Source organism: Pongo pygmaeus, chromosome 14 (assembly GCF_028885625.2).
Source record: "Pongo pygmaeus isolate AG05252 chromosome 14, NHGRI_mPonPyg2-v2.0_pri, whole genome shotgun sequence".
Classification (NCBI taxonomy): Eukaryota; Metazoa; Chordata; class Mammalia; order Primates; family Hominidae; genus Pongo; species Pongo pygmaeus.
Window position 1 is genome coordinate 58,036,624 of NC_072387.2, and position 13,692 is coordinate 58,050,315.

Sequence of the window (13,692 nt, forward strand, 5' to 3'; positions counted from 1 at the left end):
CAGCAGCCAGCAGCAACGGTGATGATTAAATCAAGAGCCTCAATTTTAGACAAGTATAATTTCTTTGCGCCATTGAATTAGGTGGTCCAAGTAGCTTTGTGGCTGTTTTAAAATAAGTAATTTATACTTACTCCATCTGACATGCATTCATATCTTTTTTTTTTTTTTTTTTAAGCGAGACAGTGACTCAGTCTGTCACCCAAGCTGGAGTGCAGTGGTGGGATCATAGCTCACTGTACCTTCCAATTCCTGGGCTCAAACAGTCCTCCCACCTCAGTCTCCTGAGCAAACAGGACTACAGGCACACACCCCCTTGTTGGCTAATTTCTTTTTTTTTTAATTTTTTTGTAGAGATGGGGTCTCACTTTGTTGCCCAGGCTGGTTTTGAATTCCTGGCCTCAAACATCCTCCTGCCTTGGACTCACAAAGTGCTGGGATTACAGGCATGAGCCACCGTGCCCAGCCATATTCACACTTTTGAATACTCTCAAAAAATTATTTTCCTTGTTGGATAAGAAAAATGATTGAGCGATGCATCTGCTTTTAAAGGATTATTGTTTACAAAAGTGTAATTATTGAATGGTCATCTAGTAAAACACCAAACACTAATATGTGCAAAACCCCTAGCAATACAGTCAATACAGTTGTCACTGCTGGGACTTGTGGAAGGTGACTCTGTCAGGGTTAGGCCTTTTATTGGCAGCATAAAGGCCTAGAGTGCCTCCAAAACACCCACTATGTTACATTTGTTTAGAATATACTTCAGTGCAGATTCCAGAATTAAAGAGAAGAAAGTCAGTTTATTAAGAGTAGAGATTAAATATAATAATGAAGAAGCAAGATGTAGATTCATAAAAAGGCATTGTTACGTAGTAGAAAGAAGGCAGACTTTGGGATTCAAACATTTCTAGGTTTGTTACCCCAGTTCTCGTTATTGTGGGTCAGATGAATTCCTTAATCCCTCAGAGACTCAAAGTTTCCTTTATACAATTAAAATAATACTACCTGCCTAACACATTGTAAGGATTGATAATTAAAGCACCTAGCATCTAATTAGTGTTGTTAATGTCAGCACTATTGCTCAGCAAGTATATTTCCTGATGTTTCCTTCCAAAATGTCTATTAGAGGACTCAAGTTCAAACCATGTTGATGAGTTTGAAGATAATCTGCTGATTGAATCAGATGTGATAGATATAACTAAATATAGAGAAGAAACTCCACCAAGGAGCAGATGTAACCAGGCGACCACATTGGATAATCAGAATATTAAAAAGGCAATTGAGGTTCAAATACAGAAACCCCAAGAGGGACGATCTACAGCATGTCAAAGACAGCAGGTCTTTTGTGATGAAGAGTTGCTAAGTGAAACCAAGAATACTTCATCTGATTCTCTAACAAAGTTCAATAAAGGGAATATGTTTTTATTGGATGCCACAAAAGAAGGAAATGTCGGCCGCTTCCTTAATGTGAGTATAAGGGCTGAGATTCCTATTTCTGAACAACTGTTTTTTTTCTATGCTACTTAACAAAATTATGAGGAAAATAAGATAAACAGACTCTAAAGTCAGACCATCTGGTTAGAATTCCAGTCCTCCACTTGTGTACGGTTGGATGTTTTACTTGACCTCTGATACCTCATTTTCTACCTCTGTAATATGGGGATAAATGATAACTGTCTCAGGATGTTATGAGAATGTAATCAATTAACATTAAGTGCTTAGAACACTGCCTAGCACATAGTAAACATTTGCTTTTAAAAAACTGTAAGAAATGGTGTATAAGAAAAGTAAATATATCAGATTTAAATAAGCTCACTTACCTGAGTTGAAAAAAATGTATGGCTAGGAAGTTGTCAGTGAAATTAAATGGTGGCAGATATGTCCAAAGAATACTGCAGGGATTTAATGGTGTATTAATATGGAAAGATTGCCACAATATACTGGTTTTTTGTTTTTTGTTTTTTGTTTTTTTTGAGACAGAGTCTCACTTTGTCACCAGTGGCACAATCTCGGCTCACTGCAACCTCCGCTTCTGGGGTTCAAGCAATTCTCATGCCTCGGCCTCCTGAGTAGCTGAGATTACAGGCGTTAATGAATCACGTGATGAATGTGTGGAGATGGCAGCTAGTGGGCAACAGAGCAATACTGGAATAGTGCTAATATGAGGAAATGGTATCATCTATTTAGAAGCCTCGGAACGACGATACATAATGGCTATCTTCAGCAAAGAAATTTGTTGCTTACAGTGTCTCCTCTCCAAAAGGCTTGTTTGTTACAGTGATGTAAAAATTAGGTTCTGTACATCTTCATATTAAACTTACTTTGTGAAAACTTTTTGTTAAAAAAAAGCCATACCTTGAGAAGTACTGTGCTCCTGTTCCCATGCCCCGACTCCACCTTCTCTCTGTAGGTCATCATTTTTATTCTTTTTTTCTTTTTTTTTTTTTTTTTGAGACCGAGTCTTGCTCTGTCACCAGGCTGGAGTGCAGTGATGTGATCTTGGCCCACTGCGATCTCTGCCTCCTAGGTTCAAGTGATTCTCCTCATCAGCCTCCTGAGTAGCTGAGATTACAGGTGTGCACCACCATGCCTGGCTAATTTTTGCATTTTTAGTAGAGACACAGTTTCACCATGTTGGCCAGGCTGGTCTCAAACTCCTGACCTCAAGTGATCTGCCCACCTCGGCCTCCCAAAGTGCTGGGATTACAGGTATGAGCCACCGTACCTGGCCTTATTTCTCCCCCCCCCCTCCTTTTTTTTCACATAAAACATAGCATATTATATTCACTGTTCTATACTTTGTTTTTCAAATTAACAGTATATTGGGCCAGGCATGGTGTGACTCATGCCTGTAATCCCAGCACTTTGGGAAGCCGAGGCAGGCAGATCACTTGAGGTCAGGAGTTCGAGACCAGCCTGGCCAACAAGGCGAAACCCCGTCACTACTAAAAATACAAAAAAAAATTAGCCGTATATCATGGCACACGCCTGTAATCCCAGCTACTTGGGAGGCTGAGGCATGAGGTTGCAATGAGCCAGGATCATGCCACTGCACTCCAGCCTGGGCGACAGAGTGAGACTCCGTCTCAAAAAAAAAAAAAAAAAAAAAAAAAAAAAAAAAGTGGCAATTCCATATTAATACCCAGAGCTTCTCAAATTGTTTTTATTTGTATACTTTTGTTTATAGCCGCATAGAATTGTATTGTATACCAAAGTTTATTCAACCAATCTGCTTTAGGCAAATATTTGGGTTATTTCCAAACCTTTAGCATTAAAAACAATGCTCAATGAACAATTGCACGTGGAAACATATGCAGATGAATCTGTGGAATACAATTCTAGATATGAGATTGCAGAATCAAAAGACAAATGCATTTATAATAATGATAAATATTGACATATTTTATAGGGATTTGTCCCATTTTTGCATTTCTGCCAGCAACATAGAAGAGTGTCAGAACAGGGCTTTTCTGAATGGGTTCCCACTATTAACAGGAGCTGTGATATTTTATACATTAACAAAAAAAGAACAAAATCAGTGTGATATATTAAAAACAGAATGGTTTTCTAATGCAAAAGCACAAGGCATCAGACTTTATGCTATTTCTAACCTTTGTGTTTATTTTTATTTAACAGCATAGTTGTTGCCCAAATCTCTTGGTACAGAATGTTTTTGTAGAAACACACAACAGGAATTTTCCATTGGTGGCATTCTTCACCAACAGGTTTGAAATTGATTTTGCTTACTTAATTCTGAAATTGTGACTTTAACAATAGAGGGCCTGAGCGCTGTGGCTCATACCTGTAATCCCAGCACTTTGGGAGGCCAAGGTGGGGAGATTGCTTGAGCCCAGGAGTTTAAGACCAGCCAGGGCCACATGGCGAAACCCTGTCTTTACTAAAAAAAAATAGAAAAAGTTCACCAGGTGTGGTGGCCAGCTACTCAGGAAGCTGGGGTGGGAGGATCACTTGAGCCCAAGAGGTAGAGTTTGCACCCTGTCTCAAAAAATGATAATTACAATAGAAAAATATTTTTAAAAGATATATACTTTAAAATATTTTAAAAATATTTTAAAAAGATATAGCCCCAAATATCTGGTACTGTAGAATATTCAATTATCCTAAACTGTTCCTATTCAATAAGATTTTGCACACCTGAAATTTCAACTCTTACTGCCATTTAGAATGAATGCCTGAAAGGGCTGAAGATATCAGGTATCACCCAGTTCCACTCGGGATAAATGATGCAGAGTGCTACATAATCTTTAATTCAGAGCTATTCCCCAGCTACTTCCACACTGCAGGCCTCAACACATGACTGGGTCCCACTATTGGCAAAATACACTTCCTTCCTCATATTGATAGGTTCCTTCTTACTTAACATTTTAGTAGATTTGAAATAAAACTCAAATGGTTATTCTTAATAAAAGGTCATTCCTAATTGGTGGATGTTGGGTGAGAGAACAGATCATATTTTTGAGGATGGTTAATGTTAATATGAAAATTGATATAATTTGGTTCATTGGTAGTTATTTAGGGTATTTTATGATTCTTTTCAAATTTCTCCTTTCTAGGTATGTGAAAGCAAGAACAGAGCTAACGTGGGATTATGGCTATGAAGTTGGGACTGTGCCTGAGAAGGAAATCTTCTGCCAATGTGGGGTTAATAAATGTAGAAAAAAAATATTATAAATACATAACTAACGCCTGTTTGTGAAATTAGCTTATCAGGCTGAAATTAAAGCCATGCAAAAGAAGGTCTAGGTCCATCAAGGTAATTCCCTTCCATTTTCCTTTGTCATGGGGTTTATGTTTTATTTCAGATTTTATTTGTGTGACTTAGAAATTCCAGGAACACAATTAGGATATTTTCATACACATAGGGTATCTTGTTCACTGCTGTGCTACTTTACATGAGTAGGATGGAAGTGTATATTTTATATTAAATACCACTGTACAATTTATAATTTATTTACAAATTATATATTAAGAGAAACAAATGTCATAACAGAACTCAGCTGTTTCTAATTGCTTTTGTGACTGTTACCTTTTAGTTCATGCCCCCCCAAAGAGCTAAATTTCACATTTTTACCTACAAAATTGATTTTTAATTCCTGGCAAATCATTTACCATTATGAGCTACAAGGTGGGCAACAGCACCTGAGGATCTAATTTTATGCATGTTACTCCCAAGTATTTTAACACTTGTTGGAGAAGCAATATCTGGATCGATAAAACACTGTCCCATCAACCATTTGAGTAGGGAGAGGGAGAAGCTCTTCTGTAAGTAAGATTCTGGCAAACTCTTTGAAATGAGTCTTCTTTCCCACAGATTTTCTCTACTCTTTGAATACAAACAGATAGGAGAAGAGGGAATAGAAACCTGGAGGAACTTGAATATTTTTGTTCTAGATAGAGATACAGTTATTGAAAAGGAAACCTAGAAAGTAGTCGCATGTTGCTTATTTAGGCCAGAAGTAATTGTACTGGGCAAAAATTTCACTTAAAAAACACAAGAAGTCCAGGTATGGTGGCTCACACCTGTAATCCCAACACTTTGAGAGGCCGAGGCAGGTGGATTACTTGAGCCTAGGGGTTCAAGACCAGCTTGGGCAACTGGCAAAACCCTGTCTCTACAAAAAATACAAAAATTAGCCTGGCATGATGGCATGTGCCTGTAGTCCCAGCTACTCAGGAGTGAGGTGGGAGGATCATTTGAGCTTGGAAGGTCAAGGCTGCAATGAGACATGATTTCACCACAGTACTTCCAGCCTGGGCAATAGAGCAAGACCTGTCTCAAAAAAAAAACAACACAGCACACACACACACACGAAAACAATTCTGAACTATGAAATCTGAAACAACCCCTTCGTATCTCCTGGGCATGATTTGCAAATCGTTTTTTTTTTTTTTACAGAAAAAAGGGAAAGAGTAAGCACTTTACCATAGGTTACTTAGCCGTGATCATCTATCTAATGGAAAAGGGGACTGGGAAGCCCAAGCAGACTGGGAAACCAGACAGCTAGGAAAAGGAGCAAAACATAGCCCAGCAACCTACAGATGAAGAAAGTTGAGAAATCCATTTATTCACCATAGAAATGCAGGAATTTCAGGCAATGCACTAAAATGAAGTGGGGAGGGGGAAAAAAGCTTGATCAGTATGGGAACTATTTTTGTGCAAAAGGGACTATTATGGATCAGCCAGTATTTCTTTGAGCTCTGCCTGTGGAGTCCATTTGACCTTTAGAAATATGAGGTATTCTGTCAGTTTTATCTTCTTGGAGAAATTTCTCCTAAAATCTTGATTTGCTTTAGTCTGGACTGGTTCATAGCTATCATCTTCCATCAGTACCCCAGAGATTCACTTTGTCTCTTATGTGGGATCTGTTTCCAGTTAGATCCCATTGTTTTCCTTTTGCTTGGTTTACTCTTCCACATATTGGTAAAGCTCTTCCAATAGCTTTTGAAAAGGAAAAATGAAAAGTAAATGTTTTGAATCTCTGTGTGTTTGACAATGTCTTTATTTTACCCTTACACTTGATTGCTGTTTTGGTTGGCAAGGTATAGAATTCTTTAGTGGTCTCCGTGCCCAGAAGACATCTGCTAGCTTTCAGTGCTGTTGCTGTGGAGTCAGAAAATCTGTTTTCTGGCTTCCAGGGTGACTACTGGAAATTGAATGCCATTCTGTTCCTTCTCTTTTGCATATATAATCCATTTTTATCTCTCTTGAAGCTTATAGGTTTATCTTTGTCTCAATGTTCTGTCCCTGTTAAGAGTCCATTTTCATCCTTTGTAGTAGGTGCCTGGTGGGATCATTCGGTCTGAAACTAATGATTTCCCATCTCTTCTCTCTTTCTGGAATTCCTGTTTTCCAGATGTTAGACCTCCAGAATTTGATCTCTAATTTTCCTATCTTTTCTCTTAACTTTCAGCTCTGTCTTCTTGCTAGGACCTTTTCCTAGCAGCATTTCTCAATTTAATCTTCCAGTTCATCTGTTGCATTTTATTTTTCTAGTCTCATATTGTCTCATATTTTTAATTTCTAAGAGCTCCCCTTCTCCGAATATTTTTTTTTAATAGCATCCTATTTTGGCTCATGGTTGCAGTATTCTATCTCCTTGAAGATGTTTGTGTGTTTATGTATGTATATGCACACACGTATACATACACATACATGCATGCATCTCTGTATTCTTTCGGTATAATCTGTGTCCTCCAGGGTTTGTTTCTTTGTTTCCCCTGTATGTTTGTTTTGGTCGTTCACATTATAGGCTTTCCTCAGAGTTAATGGTCTTGGTAGTCTACTCATATTTAAGTGTGGAACACCAAAAAGCTTACTGTAAGCTGAGAGTGTGGTAAAGGGCCCTTTGTTTTACTATGACCTACCTGAGCTATCTTGCTGGGGAACACCCTAATATCAGTCTCTTTATAAAGGGCCTTTCATTTTGGCCTGGCAAGAAATACTCTTTCATCCTCCTGCATGGAGGGCAAAAAAAAAAAATTGGCTGCTAGGGTCTGCTCACTTCCCTGTTTTGCAGACCCCACACTCTTCTGCAATTCATTTCATAGTTGTCAAGACTATACAAATTGTGCTTTTTAATGTTTCTCTCTTCTGCTATCCCTAGTTGGCAGTCTTCCTCTTTACAACCTGCTGAAAGTGGAAGACCTCTAGTTTTCCTTTGATTAATTCCTCAGCAAACCACCATTATATGCCTTTTTTCCAGAACAACTTATTTTTTAACTATAATTATATGCATTTATGTTAGATTCACTGAAAACCTCATCTTGTATGGTGCTCTGTACCCTATGGGTGCTAAATAAAGGCTTGCTACTGGCAACTGGATTTAGGATCGGTTAATTCTGCGTCCTTTTAAGATATGCTTATTTAGGCCAAACTCAGTATGATTTTTTTTTTGTTTGTTTATTTATTTATTTATTTTTTGAGAGGGAGTCTTGCTCTGTCACCTAGGCAGGAGTGCAGTGGCGCAATCTTGGCTCACTGCAACCCTCGCCTCCCGGGTTCAAGCGATTCTCCTGCCTCAGCCTCCCGAGTAGCTGGGATTACAGGCGCCCGCCACCAAGCCTGGCTAATTTTTGTATTTTTAATAGAGACGGGGTTTCACCATGTTGACCAGGCTGGTCTCGAACTCCTGACCTCGTGATTCGCCCACCTCGGCCTCCCAAAGTCCTGGAACTACAGGCGTGAGCCACCGCGCCCACCCAGCCAGTATGATAAAGTTTTTAGGGGGAACCCTCAGGAGAGTGTTTCTCCCGCTGAGTCGTGGGGGGTGGAGTAGGGAAGCCTGGCGTTTGGGGTTTTTTTGTTTGTTTTTTGTGTTTGTTTGTTTGTTTGTTTTGAGACGGAGTCCCGCTCTGTAGCCCAGGCTGGAGTGCAGTGGCGCGATCTCGACTCACTGCAAGCTCCGCCTCCCGGTTCAAGCGATTCTCCTGCCTCAGTGTCTGGAGTAGCTGGGATTACAGGCACGCACCACCATGCCCAGCTAATTTTTGTATTTTTAGTAGAGACGGGGTTTCACCATGTTGGTTAGGCTGGTCTTGAACTCCTGATCTTGTGATCCGCCTTCCTCGGCCTCCCAAAGTGCTGGGATTACAGGCGTGAGCCACTGCTCCCGGCGTTTGGGTTTTTTAAGCTATTCAAATTAAGACTAGACTGGAATCTGGAGCAGTGTGTGTGACAACCCCTCTGCACACCCAACTTTCCCCGGGCCGGCTAGTGACTCAAAGCGACAGCCCAGATTTAAGAAAACGAAACCTAGTGCAGCTGGGGCACTTCCGGGATCTCGCTATCCGGCCGCCACCCGCAGCTGCAGCACAGCCATGGCCCAGGCGTCGCCGCCCCGGCCCAAGAGGGTACTCGGCGCCAGCAGTCCAGAGGCCCAGCCCGCGCAGGAGGCGCTCCTCCTTCCCACCGGTGTGTACCGCGGGGGCGGGGGGGGCGGGCGGGGCTGGGCAGCGACGGATCCGGGCAAGGGGCCTGCCTTCCGGTCGTGGCCGCATGGGGGCCCGACCTGCCCCTACTCCGGGCGACGCCGGGGCCGCACTGGACGAACTTGGCTCACCATTCGCGTGCCTGTGGGGGGGGCCCAGAGGACAGGGCGCGGCCCGGGCCAGTTCCACAGGTGGCTCTGACTGCCCGTGGTTTCGCGCGAGTGGTGGGCATGTTTCGGTTTACCTCCCCCGCGGGTGACAGCCCAGTGCTTCCACCACAACCGATGTCAACTCTCCTAGCGCCCCTCCGCTCACCGGTAAACCAGGACAGTGGAGGGGCACCCTGATGCGGTGAGTCAAGGGGCGGCCCCGAGGGAAGAGCTGGGTCTCACGTTCACGGAGGACGTGACTGGAACCCGTCTCCTCCTCTCAGTCGTTCCAGTACTCCCGGCCCTCTACTTGAGTGGGTGGGTCTTTTGATGGGTTCCTGCCCTTGCGTGTGTGTAGAGCTCCAAACGGTGTGCCAGGCTGAGGGCAAGGTCCTGAGCATACAAAGGTGAGTTAGGCAGACCCTGCCCTAGAGACTCTACTAGGCAACTTTAATGAGGAGGTCAGAACCACAGAGGTACAGATGAGAGACTCCTGACTCCCAGTGTTCAGGAAAAGCTTTTTGAGGAGAGGATGGCTGGGCTTACCTTTTTTTTTTTTTTTTTTTTTTTTTGAGAGGAGTTTCACTCTTGTTGCCCAGGCTGGAGTGCAATGGCGCGATCTCGGCCCACAGCAGCCTCTGCCTCCCGGGTTCAAGCAATTCTCCTGCCTCAGCCTTCCGAGTGGATGGGATTACAGGCATGTGCCACCACGCCCGGCTAATTTTGTATTTTTAGTAGAGAGGGTTTCTCCATGTTTCCTGGGCTTACCTTTAAAGGGCAAGACTCAGCCAAAGGTGGAAAAGTTGAAGGGGTGTTCCCAGCAGAGAGGATGACACAAAGGCACCAAACCACAAAACGTCATACGTAAACATCATACGCGGCAACCACAAGCCAATCAGTTGGATATTTCATTCATTGGTATACATATGCACTGTAAGGTAAGTCACGGGAGATGCGCTTCCATCCTGACCTCTTCCCCAAACTCCAGACTGGTATAACCAACTTCTTCCATGTCTGAAATGATCTCAAACTGAGTATGTCCCAAAGAGAATTCTTGTTTCCCCCACTGTACTCAGGTACTCCAAACCTGCTCAACCACCAGCCCATTCCATTCGCCCAGGTGTTCCTCGCAAAAACCTTAGTGGCTCCTCAGGGCCTCTCTTTCCTCCCAACACCCCTTCTAATGCATCAGTCAGGCCAGCCAGTTCTGTGTTCAGCCTGACTGTATCTGGAGCCTGACTGCTTCTCACCACTTCCATTACTGCCACCCAAGCCTACACCATCATGATCTTCTGCCTGGACTATTGCTTTCCTGGCTTCTATTGTAGCCTTTAATACAGGCAGGCCTGCAGAGCGGCCAAAATGCTTTTTGAAAAACAAAAAGCAAATGTGATTCTCCTACTCAAAACCCACCAATAGTCTCCCATGACTCTCAGAACAATCTGTGAGCCTGGCCTGCAGTTTACCTCATGTCCTTACCTGATTTGACTCCTGCCTATCTTAATGACTCTGCTACCCTGCTACCTTGTAGGTCCTCTAAGCCACCAAAGCTGTCCCTGCCTCAGGATCTTTCCATTTGCTATTCTCTGCAAGGAAAAATTGCCACATTATCCCATTTTCAGTTCCCCATCATATTCAGGTGTCTGCTCATATACATCTTCCCTCAACCTTGCCTGCCCATCCTGTCTAAAAGAGCACCCCTTGCCCCTGCTCCTGTCACTCTACCTCCTTCTCCTGGTCTATTTTTTCTCTATAGCACTTATCACTACCTGGAAAACAAAACAAAACTTGTTTAATGCCTGTCTCTACCACTGGCCACTGGCATGTAAATTCATCTTACTCTCTTCTATCCTTAGTGCCTAGACTGGTTGGCCTAGTAGTAGTAGTAGGACATAGTAGGTACTCATTAAATATTAAATAATAGTAAGTCCTCATTAAATATTTGTTGAAGGAATGAATGTACTTGTATATAACACTATGGAGCTTGACTTCTGTAGGTGATGGGGAAATGTGGGCAGATGTCCATTTCAGGTATATCATTCTGACAGTAACATAGTACATTTCCAGTAGATCATTCTGACAGTAACCTAGTACATTTCCGGTAAATCATTCTGACAGTAACCTAGTACATTTCCGGTAGATCATTCTGACAGTAACCTAGTACATTTCTGGTAGATCATTCTGAGAGTAACCTAGTACATTTCAGATAGATCATTCTGACTGTAACCTAGTACATTTCCGTTAGATCATTCTGACAGTGACCTAGTACATTTCAGGTAGATCATTCTGACAGTAACGTAATACATTTCAGATAGATCATTCTGATGGTAATATAAAGAATGGAGTGGGATCATGACAGGGAAAATAGAGACAAGGACAAGAGATCACTGGAATAGACTAGGTGAAAGACCCTGAGGGTAAGGCAGTCCACCTTCCACACCGCTGCCAGCACTGTCTTTCTCTTAAACACACATGGGCACACAAACACATATAAACATGTGAGTGCGCACACACAGATCAGGTCATGGTCCTTCCAGTGTTAATAAGCATGTACTGGCTGCAAGTACTACAAAAACAATTTGATGTAATTTAAGCATGAGGGATGCTTATTAGTAGTAAGCAGGAAAACCAGACTCACAGACCCCCCAGAGCATGGATGGTTTAGCATCTTACAGAAAGGGCTGAGGACTAGGACCTGAGAAGCCATTATAAACTTTGACAACACTCTCCTTTATCTCTTATTTCTGCATCTCTCAGTGTATCTGCTTTGTTCTTCTCTTTCTCTGGTCCAGTTTTCCTGGTGATGGTATAGAAGATGGCTGCCCTCGCAGCCTCTCAGTTTTTACATCTTCTTCTTTAAGAAACCAGCCCAATCTGAACTGAAATCTTCTATCCTGAATTCTGTATATCTGAGAGATGGGCAGGTCCTCTGGGACTATCAGCTATGTCCAGAGGAAAGAAGTACAAACATGCCTGCTGGGTGTCATTGTGTAGGCATCATTGTGAGCTGAACAGATACCCTAAAGGAGTCCATTGAACATCCTACCCTTAGGCTCCCCATGGTCCCTTCTCTATAACACACACATCCTTATTCCTATTTATACATTCTAAAGATGTTCCCAGTGATGCATTCTGTTCCCAGTAATGAATTCTAGCTATACCAAAACCAAATTCAGTCACACTTAACTTCTGCCAAAGTCATATCTAGCCACTTCATCCTGAGATAATGTGATGGAGCCATTCATTCTCCAAGGCCATTACCAAGTTCCTTGCCAAGCCTCTAGGTAATGTCTACTGTTTTGGTCTGTATCCAGTTCAGGTAGGCATTCACTGGACCAGTGATAAAAATGGCTTCTACACATCCAGCAAACAGTGGAAGAACTAAAATAGTAAATTGCAATAAACACTAATGATAACAGGAGAAGAAAGGAGGAAATCTCCAAACCAGCACCATAAATTAGTTACCAGTCCAGAACAAATCTATACTGGAAGGGGATTCTAAATGAAATGATAGGATTAGTGAATCCCATTCCAACTGTTTCACCCATTTCTTTAGTGGCAGAATGTGTTCCTTGACCACTCTTCCTGGCTACCCCAGATTCTGTGCCCTGGGTGGATTGCCCTTGGCTGGAGGGCTTTAAGAGTAGAGGCTAGAGCCTTGGCAATCCATTTCCACATTGAAGTGGGCCTGCAGATTGCCGGAGAGATTAAGAATCACTGTGTTGTTTGAATTAGTCATAGTTCTTATATTCCAGGCTTGTGATCTTTCTGTGGTTTCATTCTGTATAAACTTTCTTGGCTCTCAGTTTCATTTGTGAGAATTCTAAAATTCTGCAATCTTGTTGAATCAGGCTCTGTGAGTCCTCAGGGTTGCTAAACCCCCCTAGAAAGGAGCCTGGGGAGCCCTGCTGACTATTCTTGGTCCCAGCTACTGATGAAAACCAATCGGCTCTTCCCTAAAATACCTCAGCCTTCATGACACACCTTTAGGTATCCCTCCCTCCCTGAATCTGTACAGTTCCTGAGTTCAGATGGTGAGGGATACCAAACTGTCCAAATGTATGTGGTCCATGAGTTTCAGATAACACATAGCAAGAGTTCAGATAGTGAGAGATGCCTGTCTGTGTAAAAGTCCTCAGTGTGACTCCCCCAACTGCAGAGAATTACACGCTTCTTCCAGTCTAGAAGATTAAAAGAGCTAGAAGAGCCAAAATCTATTAGGATACTGTGATGTGGGGGGATTTAGCAGGAAAAAGCCACTAGGGAGAACCTGTGGGTCCCACCCCATGTTTTTAATCCATTTGCACTGGAGACAAACTCTGGGTCTAGGACAGCAGTGTTGTCAGCATATCTGTCTTGTTCTTCTCTGTATTCCCAGTTGTGAGAGAATACAAACCACCTCTGTATTCCCAGATGCCAAGACTCTTGGAACCCAAGTACTTGGGAACTCAGCTCAGGTATCAGTGACTTGACAGCTCCGCCCAATGCACAGAAACAAGCAATGTTGTACAAAAATGTTCAGCCCTTATACAACAAGAGACAGCTGCATATCCTGTCAGTTAGTATCGCTTTTAATTTGGGAGTCACCAACTTT

At 42.5% G+C, this 13,692-nt stretch overlaps 2 protein-coding genes across 17 annotated transcripts in view; both read left to right on the plus strand.

The window, feature by feature from the left end:
* The window catches only part of SETDB2 (SET domain bifurcated histone lysine methyltransferase 2), a 52,988-nt gene extending 45,148 nt beyond the window's left edge, over positions 1 to 7,840 (plus strand). For 7 of the 11 annotated variants that reach the window (XM_054445823.2, XM_054445819.2, XM_054445817.2 and 4 more), the window contains 3 exons: positions 1,127 to 1,467; positions 3,637 to 3,725; positions 4,575 to 7,840. In XM_054445823.2, the coding sequence (XP_054301798.2) occupies positions 1,127 to 1,467; positions 3,637 to 3,725; positions 4,575 to 4,692 (548 nt within the window). In that variant the 3' untranslated portion in view covers positions 4,693 to 7,840. Of the gene's footprint in view, positions 1 to 1,126; positions 1,468 to 1,980; positions 2,826 to 3,636; positions 3,726 to 4,574 lie in introns of those variants that run through there. The other 4 variants (XR_010123576.1, XM_054445826.2, XM_063650872.1 and 1 more) reach the window with 4 other exon arrangements.
* Positions 7,841 to 8,739: 899 nt separating this feature from the next.
* The window catches only part of PHF11 (PHD finger protein 11), a 32,266-nt gene continuing 27,313 nt past the window's right edge, over positions 8,740 to 13,692 (plus strand). For 2 of the 6 annotated variants that reach the window (XM_054445842.2, XM_063650877.1), the window contains exon 1: positions 8,741 to 8,932. In XM_054445842.2, the coding sequence (XP_054301817.2) occupies positions 8,839 to 8,932 (94 nt within the window). In that variant the 5' untranslated portion in view covers positions 8,741 to 8,838. Of the gene's footprint in view, positions 8,933 to 9,894; positions 10,037 to 13,692 lie in introns of those variants that run through there. The other 4 variants (XR_010123577.1, XM_063650878.1, XM_054445841.2 and 1 more) reach the window with 4 other exon arrangements.